Source organism: Taurulus bubalis, assembly GCF_910589615.1.
Source record: "Taurulus bubalis genome assembly, chromosome: 1".
NCBI lineage: Eukaryota > Metazoa > Chordata > Actinopteri > Perciformes > Cottidae > Taurulus > Taurulus bubalis.
Window position 1 is genome coordinate 26,841,467 of NC_136589.1, and position 19,632 is coordinate 26,861,098.

General features: G+C 40.7%; 1 protein-coding gene across 2 annotated transcripts; it reads right to left on the bottom strand.

Moving 5' to 3' along the window:
• Positions 1-1,364: 1,364 nt before the first annotated feature.
• Positions 1,365-19,172, bottom strand: vapal (VAMP (vesicle-associated membrane protein)-associated protein A, like). Of its 2 annotated transcripts, none has more exons than XM_079215619.1 (6): positions 19,044-19,172; positions 11,954-12,106; positions 7,870-7,973; positions 6,361-6,438; positions 3,233-3,412; positions 1,365-2,355 (listed from the first exon to the last, which is right to left on the bottom strand). In XM_079215619.1, the coding sequence occupies exons 1-6, from the start codon at positions 19,099-19,101 to the stop codon at positions 2,194-2,196; spliced, it is 735 nt and encodes a 244-aa protein (XP_079071745.1). In that variant the 5' UTR covers positions 19,102-19,172; the 3' UTR covers positions 1,365-2,193. The 2 variants fall into 2 exon arrangements, with proteins under 2 accessions (XP_079071745.1, XP_079071744.1); XM_079215618.1 differs by having other exon boundaries at positions 6,358-6,438.
• Positions 19,173-19,632: the final 460 nt, after the last annotated feature.

Consider the following 19,632-nt stretch of genomic DNA (forward strand, 5'->3'; position numbering starts at 1 on the left):
GTTGAAAAATATGTAAATAGTATGAGAAAATCATTATTGAAAAGTCATGGTAGTCATACAATAGTCCCATAGTATGCTGGGAAAAGTCTTAAGTCATAGTCATTAAAAGATTTAGGTATGCCTAAAGTTTTCCAGAATGTCAGTGTAAAATGTGAAAACAAGTAATATTAAAGTCTGTGGAAAAAAGTAATTCTATATAAAAAAAAGTAAAGTATGGGACGTCCAAAAAAAAAAAAAAAAAATGTAAAAGGTAATATTATAGGATGTCATACAATCATTGTATGTCATTGTATTGTATAGGATGTTGAAAAGGCCATGAAATAAGTCATACTATAGTATTCCGTAAAATATCGTGATAGTAGTATAGCCTGTCAAAAAAAGTTATAAAAAAGTCAGTATAGGTGAGAAACTGTTTCTTCGCTGTTCTCATCACTTGGTCACAACTGGTGGTGCAGTGGCCCGAGGCCCAACACGCAAAAAGTTTTAAGGGCGTTTCTACAGGTGTGGGAGTGGAAACGAGGCGTGTGCGATCAACTCCAGTGATTGAGATATGAAAAACTGAATCAGGTGTACTTGCGGCTTTATAAATTTGCCGAAAAAAAGAATGCTTATGCAAATTTCTGTCTAAATTAAAGCATCACATGCTTTACATACACACATATATATATACACACACATATATACATACACAAGAGTAAAGCATGTGATGCTTTAGTCTCCCTCTCACTACTGCAAAGAAGAAACAAATCAAATGTAGTGGTCTTTTCCCACGCTACCCTGTCCTCCAGGAGACGGTATGAATCATACTACGTTACGCTTTAATTAAATGATTGCAGGTTTCACTTTTGAGGGAAATAAGAATCTTGTAAAGAAGGTTCTGTATTTTAGCCATCATGCTGAATTAAGTTTGTGACTTAATAACCAAAAGATTACTTTGTGCAAGATGAAACCATTCAAATGTAAAATAATCTCCTCCCTTTATAACTACATTTAGAGTCCAAAGGAGATCCAAACTTCCACTTTGATGAATCCCTTCAATAAACAAAGCATAACTTAACTTGTGTGTTGAGTGTTCTTCAATTAAAAAGGCCATAACAGAGGTGCATGAGGGTTGACAAGCAATTTCTATAACTCTTAGCAACTAATCACTGAAAGCAAAAAGAAGTGTAGAAATGTCAAGAGTAATTAAAACACAGAGTATCACATATTGTACATTTACCTTCTACTAAAAAAGAAAACATCGAATACAAAATGTTTGTGTCAATACGGAGGGGAAAACACGGCAAACGAAATACACTCATTTTATGGTATCTAATAACTCACATTTAAGGGTGTATCATTAAAAAGGGTAGAGACAGGAAAAGCCATATTTTAATTTTTTTTTATTTCTTCAATGCTTAATACCATGGGACAGAATTTTAAGAACGGAGACCTTATTTCAGTCAATATTTGCCTCAGAAGGAATATATGATTTGTATAATAATAATAATAATAATAATATAAAGTCTGCATTGGTGTTGTGAGGAAAAGGAAAGAACAGAAACGAACAAGAAGGAGGCACCTATATTATCCCCAGCTGGACCTGAACATTCCAAGATAAGAAGTAGAAATTACAAACTGAACAAATGTACTTCAGAGGCAATCCAGCAACAGGTAGCAAGGTCATTTTATGGAAGTTCTTTCCTTTTTTGTTTAAAAGGATTTAAAACATTTACAAGACACCTAACATTCCATTCCTATTAAAAACAACAGACGGAGAGAGAGAGAGAGAGAGAGAGAGAGAGAGAGAGAGAGAGAGAGAGAGAGAGAGAGAGAGAGAGAGAGAGAGAGAGAATGGATCTTTTAACTGCCTCTTGCCCATGGTTCACTCTAGGTGCATCTTCCATGTTGACTGATAGTATACAACTTGCATTGTCCCACCACATTACCTGTATCCAGCCATCAAAAAACAGAAGAAAAAAAAAACATTCACTTTTTTTGTCGCCTTTCTTTTCTCAACTGTGTGTGTACTAACCGCGTGAGATTGTAAAAAGGCGACGCCTTTGAATGATGCTGTACAGATGTGTTCACTGGAGGCCACACTACCAATGATATGGCAAAGTCAACACAAAAGACTTCTGTTTTTTTTCCAGGCCTGTTTTATTCCGGAGCCGGGGTGGGGTGGGGGGATACGGCTGGCATGCATCTCCCAGTCTACAAGATGAACTTCCCTAGGAAGAATCCGATGAAGATGGCTGCTATGACGACGAGGAGGGAGGGCAGGGAGGCGGTGCTGGCTTCTCGGCCGAGGAGGCTAGTTGAGTTTGATGCCATGTGGTCTGAGCGAGGTATCTTTCTCATCCTAATACCATCATCCTGTAACAGAGGGAGAGGGGCAGAGCAGAAAAAGGTCAACAGATCTGTAGAATACAGGCATGTTTACAGAGAGGGGCTCTGAAACCTTTTCATCTACGAAGTAGTGGTCAAGTAACAGACATCATCTCCAGATTAACCTTAATGGCCACAGTGCATTCTACCTGGCAGTCGTAATTATTCATAAAATAGAGACCATCTACCATTCACACTTCCTGTTCCCTTGCTCTGACCACACCCATCTCCAAACTCTGCCTTCATTTTGATCTCAACATACCTGTACAGTTTCATCTGATGTGTTCACACTCGAAGCCTACCAAGTAGTGATGCTCTGGTCAGAGCTTTTACATTGTTTAATATTGCAGCACTCTGACCTCTTTAATAGCAGAACAGGCTAAACCATAGACTGAATACCAGAAGCGGGTGAGGTCATGGTGATTTTGTCCAAGAGGTGGAGCTGGAATTACTGCAAGATTATCGCTAAACCTCTAGAGAGCAATACGGCATCAGTTCTCTGAACACTGATTCATGACAAGTCTATTATTTTCTCTTCGAGTCTCATTATGCTATATACCACATGATCCATTGATTCCCTTTCATCCTTTGTAAAATACATTCAAATGAAAACAACAAGGCTTTTTTCACACAACACATTTTTCCATGACACAGAAGGAAAAGTACAGGTTAAAATAATTAAATTAATGACGGCTGAATTCCATTTCAGGTTCCTGGTGCCGTGCACGCTTGCTCATTGTCACCGTCACCACAACGCGCGAATAGAAATCGTGATGGGCAATGATAGTCAAAATGGCTGCTGTGATAAAGGCCTATAAAACCAGAATGCTTCATCACGTTATGAAAGTCACTTAACAGATCTGACCTTTAATTGCCGGTTCTCATCAACCAGCTTGCTCATCTCAGCTTGCAGCCTCTTGCACTTCTCCAGCACTTTCTTCATCTCTGTATCGTCCACTGAGGCAGATGCAGGCACCATTGCTGCTGAGGAGTCGGCCTTCGCAGAGTTCATCACAGGGGCGGCTTTGGTCGCCTCAACGTCATTCTGCCCAACCAGGAGAGAGAGAGAGAGAGAGAGAACCAATGAAGTGAAATCCACCATGTCTTGAGCTAAGTGGGGAGGTTCGCCCTGAGACGGGAGCCTGTGCCAAGGAAAGGCAGCCCTCTCGGAGGCCCAGAAACTCACGGTGCCAGATCAAAAGAGACCAGAAAGGAAATGTGTCCCTCCAAAAGTCACCTTTGATGTGGCTTTGTTTTATGGAAGAGGCAACATGACGGCATGAGGAAATTAAGGGCTTTGTAGTGGACATACAACAACTGTCGTAACAGTGGACGAGGGTTGAGGATCATTACACAGACAGGATATGATGTTATTATGCATTGTACCACAATCTAAGGAAAGCATTTATATGAATGTCCATCAAGGCCCAGGTCTTCTTTGTATGAAATAATACTAAACGGGTTAATCGAGCAGCTTTACTTTTGAGGTAGCTAGAATTATTTAATAGGAATGTCAGCCTGTGCGATTGTATAACCGCAAAAGGGTGGGATCTAAAGAAATAAAAACATGCGCGTGCGAACATGACCATTCCCAATTAATCCTTGCTTGTGTGCCGTCTGCTCATTATCTACGCTCATGATAAAGAGTTGACCTGTCAGTCTCTGTTTATACAGTGAAGCGTGTGCAGCCGCAGCATATGGTTACATGACTAAAATGGATGCCAAGGACAAGGCTGAGGCTAGACTAGTGGCCCAAAAAAAAGAAAAACACAACCTATTAGGTAGATGAAGATATTTTGTTTGGATTCAGGCTCAGCGACACTGAGCAAACAATAGTTAATTCAAAGCCGCTACATAGTGTGACAAGACAAATTGGTCCAAGCACAAAGAGATTGAAGTGGAAACGACTCGGGTGGAGTTCTATTCAACTACTAAAGACCTGTGATCAAGCAGGGTGGCTTAACCGGCAGCCTAACTGAGCATTTTGTCGACAATGACTTTGAACTGAAAAGCTGCTGCTTCCCCAAGAATCACACCAGAGAGAGAGAGAGAGAGAGAGAGAACAGAGGCCTTTGGTTTGAAATAGGCATTCTTTGATATGCAAGAAGATTGTTAGGCACTTCTCCCACAGCCCAAAAAAAGAAAAAACGAGTGGTCTATAGGGAGGTGGGGTGGGGGGGCACACAGACAGTGCTAAAACGTCAAGAGCACAGCCATGATGGGGTTGTCTAAGGTTCACTCTACATGCCGCACAGTGCGACACCTACGGCCCCCACGGTCGCATCTGGAGGTTCTGGAACGTCGGGATATCTTAACTGAAGCCTGCTCTGCATCTTCAAAACATCTCACTACGAGCTTAAGAGGACCAAATCATTAACAGCAAATAATCTGAGCTCCCTCATTGTGAAATATAAAAGAGTCACACCAGCATCAACCACAATTATTCGTGAGGTACAGCGTAGAGAAGCTGTGTATACCCTGGAGAAGACAGGTGGAAGTGTCAGAAAAGGAAGAGAAAAGAATGTCCCTTGGATGTACAAACTAGCGCAAAATATCTGTGCATTCAAACAAGTTCTCCTTCGAATAGCGCTTTTAGTACTGGCGGTCATGTAACAACCCACCGCTCCCGTCTGAAACCAAACAATGGGGACCTTTTTTTTGGCATAGAACCTTTGTGTTGAAAGTTGCCCCCAAAAGTAGGAATGTCAGTGGTTTTCTGTGTGCAAGAACTTTGTAGTAATTGTTAACCAGCCTTCAGTGTGACACATTTTGTTACTCCAAAAAAAACAAACACATTTTGTTTTGATAGCCATATTACATATGCTTAAAACACAATTGTTCCACACTATGACATTGCACATTAAACTACTTATTCAGTCTACACATTCACATTATAAACATTTTGCACATACATACATGCTACATGCGCCAAAGCAGAGAGCAGATACCGCGGGTATGCGGACTACCGCGTTGACTCAGCAGTCCGCATACCCACACTGCTGAGCCTCTTAATGTAAGCTAAATCTGGCTGGGCCCTGTTGGCATTTTCACCTGAACTGTGAGGACCCGCCGAGCTGTCCAGCAGCACTGCTTATCTAAATCCTGATTACACAGAGCTCATTAATACAGGCTCTCAGTGTTCAGAGAGTCACCAGTTCATTATGACACTGTGTTTTTTTTGACACTGTTAGAGAGGTGTTGATTCAACCCTGTGGTCAATGCTGATGCCAAGTTCATGGAGTTGCTGCATCCCATGTATGACTATAGGGATTGAAAAAAACATTAGAAATACATTTAATGTAAGGCAGTCTAATAAAAACCCCACCAGGGTCATATTGAGAGCAATGTTGAGGTATTGAGTCTTAAATGTGCAGATACAAGTCTAGACTTGCTATTTCAATGTTAGCACACTTAACTTGACCATGAACCAACGTTCGGACCAAACTACTAAGTAAACACACACACCTTTTTTAACCACGTCATCACCATTCAAATGTATACAACCAATGATCATGATTTATTAGTACCAAAAGAATTAATTACATTTACATTAACAATATTATTGAATTATAATTAATGATGGATAAATATAATCATCACTTTAAAAGTTGAGCTAATTTCAACTACATTGTATACTTAATTATTGGGCTATATATATTTATTACTAAATCATATTTTATTAGTCGTTTTGTATTAAGAATATGAATCTGCAAAGTAGCCTAACAAGAAACTATTATTGCCAAATAAATGTAACAACGTTAAAAGTAAAACATTTCACGTGTACTTGAAATAACATACAATGAAAATACTCAATTATAAGTACAAGTATCTCAGAATTGTGCTTGGAACCTAAAAAGGTACTCAGATACTTTCCAGCACTGCTAGAGCAGAAAGAAAGTTCTTCCTAGATCTAGCCTCTTCATTTTGCTTCAGTTTTGTATTTAAACTAAGTGGATATAAGTCATTTTAATGTGAGGCTGCATCTCTTACCACTTTATCGTTTTCTGAAGGCAGCTCAAAGACGCATCTCAGCTTGGAATCCATGAGGTCATCGGGTTTTGCATCTTTCCACTGGTGGAGATGAAAAAAATGGGCATGTTATTCATCAACTCGAGCTGCTAACAGCTGGATTGTGTACACACACACACACACACACACACACACACACACACACACACACACACACACACACACACACACACACAGTCTTGAATCTATGGACATTAAACATGCACAGCTTCATTTAAAAACAGTTGCACCCTCTCGTCTCATTTTACCACTAGTTTGAAGTCTGTAATTTTAGAGGGACACATTTCCATAATGTTAGCTCCTCAATTCTGAGCCATTTGTTTTGTGATTTTATATACTCTATAAACAAAAGGTGTTTGGAGTACAAGTGCTCATAAAGCAGATAATTGCTTGTCATACGTGGTCATCATTTATGTCATCATAACAGGTGAGTAATGCCATGGAACTAATTTACCTGATAAAGCAGAAACCTTATTAGACTCCAGTTTACTCATCAGAACCAGTGAGACCATTGTTCCTCGACACTTCCTGGATTTTGCTTCTTGTTTGTGACAAGTCCATTCATGAACATGACTTCAAGGTATGTGAACGTTTTACAGACTGTACATGCCTTTGCTGTCCTCTGGTGGACAACGGAGAATGCATCTCTTACTTTTTTTTACCTTATCCAAGAGCAGAGAGCTTTACCTAGGAACTCAGCAGAATGCCAACAACTCAGCCATATTTGATGACCAAATTCAGCGGACTACTGATCAAAAACGTATAATTTTTGTTCCTAATTTCCAGTTTTTCCTATGGAATATGTAAAGATGTACTGAGGTGTTCAAATGTATGGATATGATTTTAATGATTACAGTGGGGTTTCCACTGTAATCTGTATTTATCTTAAACAAGAATTTAAGATTATTAAAAGAAAACACACAAATAAAATTGAAATTTGTGTGAAATAAACTTGCCTTTTCAGGGTAAACAATGTAGTTTAAACTTTTGTCTGTTTTACTATTAGTTTTGAGAGAGTCCAGCTTATTTGCGTTCTACCCCATTTTACTGTTGGTGAAGAATATTCTCAGCTGCCTTGGGTACAAGAGGACCTAGTTAACTGTACACAACGGTGAACAGTGACTTCTTGCAGCAGGACACAAAACACATTTTGGATTCATGGAGAGTAAAAATCCAGTTGGACATCATTTGATCTACAAAAAATTAAATCGATGAGCCTTCCGTTTGGACAACTGTTCCATCGAGACTGCTTTGGCTGTTTATTTTCGTGAGGGCAAACTGTAGAGTAGAGTTTGTATAATACAGAGTAACACCAGCATTTGTGTCACGCTCCAACTTCAATGCATCCGTATTACTGAAGGCGTGTGGATTTCCAAACATTGAATGGGCTAATGACAACTGTAAAAAGTAGATGTTTTACTATAGTAAACAACGTCTTTGCTAAAAGTCTTTAAGTAAATAAAAATCACTCACCAATGAATCCATGTCAGAAACAGTTGACGGGGCAAAAATCGTCTGCACCATGAATTTGTGTTTACTTTTCTCATTCGGGTCATAATCAAAGGGCTGCAGCATGACTGTAAATGAAAGATGAACAATGTTAAAACATTTGAGCAAAGACATCTCTGGACAGAAAAACTATTATGGAAATAATCAGCATAGTAAATCCCAGAAATACATTTTCAGGACAAAGTTGACTCAATTTCCCAAATCTATTCTGGCCCAGTCAAACCAACATGCTTCATCAGAGCAGGAAGGAAAATGGAAGTCATGGAATTTGTTTTGCCTATATTATGACAGTTGTATTTACCACCATCATCTGAAAAAAAAATAAAAAATTGTACCAGGCTTTCCCTGCTCAAGACTTTTTTTCTGAGTCACTTGCGTGCAGCTTTCCCCTACTTTCTATGGAACGGTGTCCTCCTCTCCTCCGATCTGTAGCTCTGTGTGCGATTCTGAAACACTTGGACAATCAGCTCTGTTACTTCCTCCCAAAAGACATGCGGGTGAGGAATGAGTATGACATTTTGTTCAACAAGATAATCCTCACAAACGTTAGGCTATAAACAAAGCATATCACGGACGGGTGACTTCCCGTCACCGCCACAAAGCTGAAGGCGGACCAGTGTTCACCAAGACATTTAGTGTCATTTAGCCACTTGTGAGCAACCTTTTTTTTAAAGCCACTAATGTATTTAATGTTGTAGAACAAAAAAATATGATGGCTTAAGCTTTCGTAAACCAGTGATCTTCATTCTATGGCGCTCTTTTCCATTGTACATATTTAGAATTTTCACCTGTTGCTTGAATTTCTTCATTAGTTTCATCATTAGTGGTATAGCTACAATGACTGCATTTAAGAAAAGAAACATTAATCCCCTTGGGGAAATTCTTCTCTGCATTTGGCCCATCCCTGGATAGGGAGCAGTGGGCAGCCCCTGTGAGGCGCCCATGGAGCAGTTGAGGGTTCGGTGTCTTGCTCAGGGACACTTCGACATGTGAGCTGTGGGGGGATTGGGGATCGAACCGGCTACCTTGTGGTTGTGGGACGACCACTTATCCCCCTGAGCTACAGCCGCCCTACTGCCCTATTTTCCATATTTTACCTTTTTAAATGAAGCCAAGTGGGATAAGTATGTACAAGGTTGTCTCTGGTCGTTGGTGCTCGACAGAATGATAGATGATGGGGCTTTTTGGTTACCGCACACAATGATGATTCTGCACTCAGGATGTGCCCGTGTTTGTTGATTACAGGGATGCAAAGTCATCAGGGGTGAAAAGAGGTGAGACTGTGTCCATATGGATGGCAATTTCTTTTACAGAATTTTGATTTAATTTCATTTGCCTTGCATTTGAATTCATTCGGTTGTGTGCTAGTTTTTCTAGTGCCATGTTCACACTACGAGCAACAAAAGCAACTAAACGGCCAGCTACATTCTCGCCAAGGCAAGCTCTCTTTGACGTAGTTATGTCATTAAATAGCACTGGGGGTTGGCTGAAGAAATTTTTATTTTAAGAACAGAAAGGGGTAAAACAAAAACACGATTGATTGACGCTTCAACCCGTCATTGGAGCACTGAAAATAGCCGAGACCAGCTCAACTTTAAAGTTGTAGCTCGTCACGCAGAGACAAGTGGCATCAGTTTAACTAGCCTGTAGCTGCATGTTGCTCGTAGGGCAACGGAGCATTCCTAGTAAGAACTGTCCCTTGGGTATGTTTTTTTTTTTTTTTTATCGTTTTATTTCAGATCCAAGTGTGAGTGCTTCTGTCCTGGTCGTTACCCTAAGAGTGGTGTAGTCGATTTCAATACAATCATATTAATGAAGATTATTTTAGTTTTAATGCTTCCTCTGAACTCGGTGTTTAAAAACGTGGAAACATAGAATATTTATAACAGAACCTGAAACCTCAGTGAAGATGTTTAAATTGAATGATATATGCCATTTCACCTTTTATTAGTATCTGCCATATGGAACCTCAAGCGGTTAATTACCATGTGATCCTTTAAACCTTCAAATTACCTGTAAACAAATTACATGACTTCCATTTCTCTTCATGCCCTGATGAAGGCCAGAAATGTAAAACAAATCTAATTGACAAATCTAAATAGATGTTTACTTCAGCAAGCCACAAATGAACAATGTTCTTTATGTAATGTGGAAATCTGAAGTTAGTACATTCCTCCCACATTAAGGGTTAAAGATCTGCTCATCATGCTCCAGGTTTTTTTATTAGTTAATTCTATCACATCCAATTTACCATTTTAAGATGCATGGCTGCTCCTTGCAAGCGGATTGAATTAATGTCACTTGTAATGTACAATGGTAACATGTTTTCAAAGCAGCGGCTGCTTGATCACTAAACGGCAGCGGTGTGTCCGATACCGCTGGCTCGATGCCACCTTGCCCACCTGAGTACCATCATTGCATTATAGCAAAAAGATATTGACAGAAAGTTCCCATCACGTCAATTATTATGGAAATATCTTTTCACCAGGAGTGACTTTTGAACTGCAATGATTATACCTGTGTCTTGGTGTCCTCGTATTGTATTTATTAGTTCTTGTGTTTTTTTATACGAACTTGTGTCTGAAATAAAGTTGATATATTTATAAGATCTGAAGATATCTTACTCTGCAGCCTTTCCTTTTTGAAAATTTGCATGATACATTATCCAGCATCCAATTCCTTAGCTTTGGGTTCCATACATTTATATTTTTAAACACTAAAATACTGGATAGCAATACCCACTTGCAGTAGTTAACTGACCAAGTGAATCTAAAAAAACAAAAACAAATATTTGGCCATTAAAGTTCCAAGTCAGTTTCTGTCTAAATTAAATATGTACACTACATCACATACTGGAATGTGGACATTGTGGGATTGATGATTTGGTAAAAACAGCTTCCACAATGACAGCTAGGGACTTTAACGCCTCAGCTTCAACTTAACATGACCTTGTCGACCTGTGACCAAATTGTGCTACATCCCTGATTTGCACTGTGTTCCAAATTGCATACTTTTTATTTTTGGTACATACTGCAGCTGCCCTAGCAAAATATGTACTGTCGCATGCAGTAAGCATTCAATTGGGACATCCTACTTGGCGCAATGCTATGCCACTCTTATATCCATTGAGCAGAGGATTGTGGGTCAGAATAGCAAGGAAAACATGCTGGATTGCATACTGCAAAATGAATCCGACTGCAGCAGGATATGCTGGTATTTTTTGGCATACTACGTATTGGGACTAGGAATGTTAGTTTTGGTTAATTTTGCTCTTGATAGCCCGACACCCATCAACTTACCAGTTAATTAATAAGAAAATCTCACACTAAATTAAATATAGAGAGTTATCCATATGAAACCTCCATATTTCGAGACCCTCCTTTCTCTACTTGCGGTACCTGCAGGCAGCTGAGGGAGGAGGACATAAGACAGGAGGAGGGACTAATACGGGCTAATTTCTGTTTTCTTCATGCTTTCTAAACTTCACAAGAACATGTGATTTTTGTATTAACGTTTTAGATTGATTTCCAGAGAGATATTATTAAGTATATATAATGACTTGGTTGTTCTAAAGATTGCTGTTGCTGCTCTCCAAACAACATTTACTAATTCTAAAAATATAAATAAACTGATAAGGAAGTTTAAAGATAAAGGAATATTTATACGAGTAGGAGTATTAACAAAATCATCATTGTGTAGTTTTTTTATAGACAAAATGTTTACTTTTTACTTCTGGTGATTACATTCAGCCTAAAAAAAAAAAAAAAAAAAAAAAAAAAAGATGGTGTTCATTTGTTTTGTTGAAAAACATTTGTAAGTATCAGAAACTTTTGTTTGTCACAGAACTTATTCTCAGCAATAATCCAAAATGCAATGGAAAAATCCAATTGTCTTGTTGTTGAAGGAACTAGTGCTATGCTAACATCCAGGTTGGCTTACAAAAACATCAGCCCTCTAGCGCTCAATTAACCTGTTTATGGGCTAAAGGAATGTCTTGTCACTGTATATAAAAAAGGAATAAAGACTAATAGTAAGAACATTTACATACCAGAGATAATGACAGTTGCTCCGGGATCGATGACGCCGCTGTTTGGCCGTACACAGTATCTGCGCGGCGCAGTTGTCTTCACTTTGAAACACACTTTTCTGTCAGAAGGGTTCCTCAGTTTGAGATTGGTGGTGACTACATCTGTAAAAGGACCTGATGGACAAATAGTGACAAACGCAAGTGCATTATTACGTCTGTATTTTAGAGTACGCTCTTCTCCTGTTGGCATACCACCACCACTCAACTGTAAAATGAAAAATAAAGCCAGACAAAACTTTTTCCAGCAAAACTTAAAGAAACTGCTGCTGCATTAAATTGAAATGGCGACATAAATTCCTTTAGAATGGGAGGTAAATATATTGCATACTTAGTGTAACTACAGAAATAGATCAAATTCAATATTTCAAGTTATGAACTCAAGTTCACCCCCTAAAGGCAGATAAGCCTGACAGTGTGTTAGTGCCAAAGACCTTTAGAAGGATCAGGTGAAAAATACCGCCAAGAAACAACTCAATTAGGCCGATATGATTAAGAGGACTAATTGAATAGCAACTTCCTTGGCTTGAAGCTGAATTACTGAAGTTTTGATAGATGAAGAACACTAGCCAGAATGGGAACTCATTATTAATACATAAAAACTGCATTTAAAAAAAAATGCATGAATTATACAGTCCTGATAGAGGGTATTACCACCGACAAACGAAAGCTTAGCATGAGACATCCATGAAGGTTAGGAGCTCCAAGAAAAGGTGAACTCAGGTCACACATCAAGAGGATCAATAATTAGCTCTCCATCTTGTGACAGAGCTTGCTTCATTAGGTCTCTAACCTAATGAAGGTTTAGACATCAAAAACACAAATGGATGCCAAGTAAAACAAAATAAAAAACAACCTTACAATAAGCCTTAGAGTCTTGAAAGGAGGTGTCCCATGACCTGTGTCTATCCTGCATACAAAATAACGAGGCGGTAGTAAAATTCTATTCCACCTCTAGATCAACAAAACTCTGATAGGTGTCTTCATGTAAAACAGTGTGGATTTCTGTACATTTGTAAAGGCAGCGGCATTACACCAGTGTGGTGCCGCTGCATCCTAAATCAACATAATGAACTGGGTGCTGCCAAAAACTGGCATCTGGTTTTGACTTGAGTGCTTCAAAGTGGGAGCCAGCCCTAAAGTTTGTCACTGACTGAGCGAGGGATACCGAGTTGTCTCTCATCCCACTTTTGGTGTGAGGAATATTCAACAATATTTGAGAGCGGGAGAGGGAGTTAAAGGATATCAGAATTAGTCCCGCAACCACAAGGTAGCCGGTTCGATCCCCAGTCCCCCCATAGCTCACATGTCGAAGTGTCCCTGAGCAAGACACTGAACCCTTAACTGCTCTCCGGGTGCCTCACCGGGCTGCCCACTGCTCCCTATCCCCAGGGATGTGTCAAATGCAGAGAAGAATTTCCCCAAGGGGATTAATAAAGGATACTCTCTTTCTTTCTTTACAGGATATTGTCAGGATTTGTGGTCTTATTCTCAGTCTCAAACATGACTTAACCATGGCATGTGATATGCTACTTCCGTACACTTTCGGAACAAATATAACTAACGATACTTAAAAATAGGCTGCACGGTGGTGTAGTGGCTAGCACTGTCGTCTCACAGCAAGAGGGGCCCGGTCTGGGCGGTCCTTCTGTGTGGAGTTTGCATGTTCTCCCAGTGTCAGCGTGGGTTCCCTCCGGGTTCTCCGGCTTCCTCCCACAGTCCAAAGACATGCAGCTCAGGTTAATTGGAGGCTCTAAATTGGCTGTAGGTGTTAATGGTTGTCTGTCTATACATGTGCCCTGAGATGGACTGGTACACCCTGGACAGGTCACCAGTCTAGGGTGAACCCTGCCTTCGCCCAATGACAGCTGGGATCGGCTCCAGTGCCCCGCGACCCTAAATAGGATAAACGGTTCGGATACTCTAAATCCCTTTTTACTAAATCATCATTAGTTGTCTCTTGTGCCTCCAGGAATAGTTATTAAAAAAAGGTCTTAACACATGATAGTTTTCTTCATGATCTCCTGAATCATCATTTGATTGTGACTATGGACTCCTTTGCATTGTTTTCGTGCATAAAAACATAGAAAGTTCCCAAGAGATAAAAGCTTTTAAATATTTTTTCTAGTTGTTTTTTTTTTACAGCTTGGTTGCTCAGAACTTCACAAAGCCCACATACAGCCTTCGTTCACACATAGTTCTCAGAGAGATAAGAAGCAATGCATGACCAGATTGGAGTGGCTCCACCCAGCTAAAGCTAACGTATAGTTATAGGAATGACTGGGGCGTTGTTTTCAACACAAGTGCGTCACAAAGGCATTCCTACAAACCTGAAAAACCTAATTTGCCACATCTATGTATAATCTCACTTCCAACATCTTAGTTTTTCGTGTATCATTTTTTTTTTTGAAGGTAGGAGGCAGAATACATGAGATGCTTCCTGTTGAGGTCATACCAGGTTACTGTAACACAGATGGTTGGTGCCAATATACACTTGTGAGATTTTAATGACCACAAACATTGTTTGTCAAGATACACCATTTTATCCATTCTCATCCCACTGCTATTAACTGAGTCAGAGGAGTAATGGAGTCCAAGCCTGGAGTTTCTTAAGTTGAAATATAGTGATCTTACGGAGGTTTTGAATGAGTGAGGAGTGGAGGTAAGTGACTTGGAACAGTTCAAGCGTACATGGCAGGCATGATAATTACAGCCTATAAACCATTCCTCTTGACTTTGCACATGCCTGAAGCCTTCCTAATATCCTTTACCTGCTGGTAGGCCAAGAGAAGCATCAATTTATTTATCAAACCCTTTTCTGTCACACAGACACAAATAAAGCATGCAGACCTAAAACAACTGTGTAATTTCTGTAGGAAAGAATTTAAGGTCGACCAAGATAAATCTTGACACTATGTGGTACTGTGAGCTGGTGTATACCAATTCATGCCGTTTTAATTTCCAATATGATATACATTTTTCATATACCGAGAATAGCCATAAAGAGCGCTACGGTCGGGAAGAGCCAAAGAGTGCATTGAGAAGGGAACCCTCTTAACTGCGTACCATCCATCCATCCATTATCAGCCGCTTATCCAGGGTCGGGTCGCGGTGGCAGCAGGTTCAGCAGGCCGACCCAGGCTTCCCTCTCACCCGCAACACTTTCCAGCTCATTCTGGGGGATCCCGAGGCGTTCCAAGGACAGCCGGGAGATATAATCCCTCCAGCGTGTCCTCGGTCTTCCCCGGGGTCTCCTACCAGTTGGACGTGCCTGGAAAACCTCTAATGGGAGGCGTCCAGGAGGCATCCTGACTAGATGGTACTGGTAGGGTAACTGCGTACCCTTCATAGTAATAACTTACACAACAATTAATAACCCCACAACTAACTCTTTAACAGGGTAAAACACTGACACAACTCAGAGATACGTATACAATTTGTAAATCTAATAATTGTACAATTACAAACCACCAAACGGCATACTGGGTAACGTTATTGCTGCTAACTGGCGTCTAACAATCTGTTAACAGCTAGGAGAGGCTCTGTCGCTTCTACGCATTCAAGAACCGAAAAGAGAGATGGAGGATGAAGAGTTAGAGAGACCGGAGATGTACTGGAAGAACTACAAGGGGAGCTGTGTCTGTTAAAATATGTCAGTGTTGTTGCCAGTGGTGCTAAAACTAACAACCTGTGTCACCTCAGCACAAAACATGATAGATTACCAAGAGTGCGATTGCGGGCGTCGGATTCAAAGCCGTCAGTAGCCCCAGGGAAACAGCGAAGCCAAAGAGTCGGACATCGCTTGTAGATGCATTTCCCCGTGACACTGCATACGACAGGAAAGCAAGCGGTGGAGAGAGCAAAATTATGAACGCATAACAAGCCACCAATGCAAAGTCGTGGTCCCACTAAGGACAATTGAAAAAGACTGAAACATTTCAGATCAATGATTAAAACACTGGATTCGGGGTCTGCCTTGCAAGGGCGAAAATACTTCAGCCAAACTTCTATCCTAACATTATACCAACAACAATGACACAGTCGCCCTCGTTTCTACAACAACAGACCTATGGTCAGTTTATACAACCATCTTAAACTATGTTGTTTTAAAAAGAAAGTTGTTGACATAGCGAACTTATTTAGTCGTACTATACTATGACACTGTGAAAGATCTGAAAGAATCTTAAAAAAAAATACTGTGATACAGATGTTTTGTTATACCGCCCAGCACTAGGTGTAGGCATTACTATATCAGTACTGAAACAGATAGCACACAGGAAAGCAGTTATGCACATCAGATATACTCCCACATAGCCTGCCTCCATTGCCTAACTCTCTGAGATGCCACCTTTGCTCAAGCAGCGTTAGCACCATCTCTCTCATCTTGTTGCATGAATGCCGAGTTAGGGTCCCCCCCAGGCCAGTCCTATTCTAAAAATACCATCCAAGGAAAGGAGGGCTGCCCCCTCCAGCTTGCTGGAGGATCCCAGCAGCAGCACTAAAACAGACCAGCTCTCAGATACACATAGACAAATTTAGCACATCTTCCTTCTTCTCATATTATTTTTCAAAAAAGGCACAATACAAACCATTTAATTTTCCAAAAAACCTCCCAAACTGAGTGATCATTTCTCTTTCAATGTAGCAATTTGAGTTAGATTAGACTGATCTAACCTTCAATTAAAACCATAGGGAAACAACGAATCTGAGTTGAGGTGCATTACCTATTTGCATAACATTGTATTCGGACTCAAGCCTGCATAAACAAGAGGTTAAGAGAACTATTCAAATTGTATGAGGGCAGATACAGCGCAAGTGTATCTGTAAATCAGCTTGTTAGTTATCCTCATACTAAGCAGAAATACCATGAGATTGTGTTCTTCATGCGTTAGATTACACACATTGTGTTCCTAGTGCAATAGAATAGAACAACTGGTCAATAAATTATCAATTAATGATTATCAGCTTTGTGATGACGTTATTTTTTGCATCCATTCCAGCACACAGGTTAAAAGTTGAACAGGTCTTGATAACAGAAAATGTAAACCGAGTGACTAATCAAAACAACTCTAACTGGAACATAGTCTACCTAAATCAGATCAAAGTAGAGGGTACACTCTATTATCAGATTTTGACAAACCATGTCTCTGCCATCAGACTAAATTAAATATAAATTTCAGGTTCAGCTGAGGACAAACCTTCATTTATCTATTTCGGTCAAACGGTCAAATGTATCTATCCAAAAGGAGCTGACAAGTGCAGCTAAACATCTACTCTTCGCCATTTCACTACTTCAATGAAGAGGTTGTCTGTTAAAGCACCACCAACCTGTTGCACAAAATGAATGTCTCACCAGGTGATAAAGTTTAAAGTCAACACAGTTTCATTTTAACTAGCTAGTTTTAAACTTAACTCAACATGAGCTTTGTTTATCTTATGCTGTATCCCTTTGTAATTTCATTGACTGACCGGCTCTATTCACCACCACAAGTCCTGCACCTGGTAAAGCAGTCACAGCTCTGAAAGAAAGATCCTGATTTAAAAAAAAAAAAATTGACCACTTTAATAAAGTACAGCGAATGATTACGAGTTTTGTGGTCAACGTGAGGCTTTCTTGCACCCACTCAGCCTGTGGTATCATCCGATGTAGGATTGGCATTTTGTAACAGTGTACAAAGGTTTGACAAATTAGTTCCACATGGGACACCTTATCACCAAAAACATCTTTGACTTTCCCCCACCCAACAGCTATGCTGCGGGTCTGGTATTTGAACTGGTGACCTTTCCAACAATCCTGTCATGTTAAGGCTACAATCAGTGTCCACTCACACCAAGTCCTTACTGACAAGCAGCATAGTATAACCAAGAGAAAGGGCCGACCAAGCCACAGTTCTACAAAAGTGGTCCATTCAGGAACAATAAAAACCACACTGACCATCATGTATCGACTGGGATGAACACAAGAAGTGAGAAGGAAATAATTCTGGGCTAACTGAATAATGGGGAAGCGATGCTGGACTGGGATTGTCGTTTTAAAAACACCACAACCTTGTCAGACTAGTTACACTGACGTTTCTCTGTGAGCTGTCATCTTGATCACTCGTCGTTGTCACTCCGTAACCAGAGCAACAGTTGAAATCATACAAATGGCAGACTTCAAAATACACCTGGGAAGTCTCTGGAGCGACGAGAGAAGGTGGACGGGTGTAAAAAGGAGAAAACAAGGCGGGTTTTTGTTGGAGAGCTGCAAAGAATGCAGCGAGTGAGATGTCAACTCTTGCATGAGCGAGCTGCCCAGCTCCCATTAGCCAACAGCTCACTGACACATCACTGGACGTTATCGACGCCAGGCGAGCAATCAGTGCGGGCTCCTTTGGTTTCCTGTGAATGACCTGGGATAACGCTCACACTGAGCATATATGGTGTCATTTAATGGTGGGGAGTGACGAGGAAACTAACCTTAGCTAACGCAAACATGTTGCTGAAAACTGTGTCGGTTGTTAACCTCAGTAAGCAAAGTTTGTCATTCAAGGAGTTACTTTCACAGTTTAACGTGACAAAGTGTCCGCCCAAAGAGTCTCGGGTTGGACGCTTACACGTGTCGCTTGAAAAAAAGTTAAATCCCTTCCACATTACGTCTGCGTTATGAGTAGCACTAGGCTGAGCCCGAAGGAAGCACCAGTGATGCTAACACCACTAGCAGCAGCACAACGTCAGTAGCTCGTGTAGCATCTAAAGACAAACACGGTGCCCACTTCCCTCCCGTTTAACAGTTACAAGTTGCCCCGCGTCCTGTCACTTCTTCGCTCGGTGTTGTCAGTTCACGTTAACTGGTCGTGAACGGCTATCGGGTCGAAAGGACTCGCCGCGCCGGCCACTCGCGTCACTACAGCGCGAGGCTGCAGCGGCCCGTCTGGTCCCCGGCTAACTTAAAATGGCGGTGGACGCTAGCTAGCTCGCTCGAGGGAGCGTGAAATCGTTTCAGTCAGGTATTTTATTTCTCCACCACAACTCGCCGGACATTTGACACGTCAGGACATGTCGATTCACCTACCTTTGAATTTGAGGTCGACGGGAGGGTCGAGGACAAGGATCTGATCCAACTTAGACATTTTAGCCGTGGGGATGCACTTGATTTCGGTATCGGGGAATAACTGACAAGTGGAAATCCTAGATCCCCTGCTGCTGCCACTACTGAGCCAAACGCTGACTGAGCTCTGCGAACGAGCATGTGGGTACAAAAACTTGAACGCGCGAGTGCACAACCCTGTTGCGCGCCCTCGTGGCTCAGTAACTGAACTGATGTGATTACGGTGCGTTTATCAAGTTATACTGCAGATACTGCAGATAGCACGCAGACACGGAGAGGAAAAAAGTACTTTAATAAAGACGCATCTTTGATTCACCCCTGGTAATTTAATTGAGTTACTTCGTTCCTATTTTCGTTCCTATTTTGGGAAAAACTATTGTGTTATATACAAACTCCCCCTTTTGGAAAAGTGGTAAGAGGAGAGCACAAATTTAAATTTCAACAAAACAAGGTACTTTGTTCTCACATAATGTAGTGTGCAGTGACGAGGGGTAAAAGCTTCATCTAAACTGTGAAACCAAATAGTTTAATTGTCACATTTAGGATTTAGCTT

Excerpts from the sequence above, each read along its gene's own strand:
- vapal (XM_079215618.1), bottom strand. The coding sequence starts at position 19,101 with ATGTCTAAGTTGGATCAGATCCTTGTCCTCGACCCTCCCGTCGACCTC. Across the intron at positions 6,439-7,869 it reads TTTCTGACATGGATTCATTG|TGGAAAGATGCAAAACCCGA; the intron begins GTGAGTGATTTT and ends CATCTCCACCAG. Across the intron at positions 2,356-3,232 it reads ATGAGAACCGGCAATTAAAG|GATGATGGTATTAGGATGAG; the intron begins GTCAGATCTGTT and ends CCTCTGTTACAG.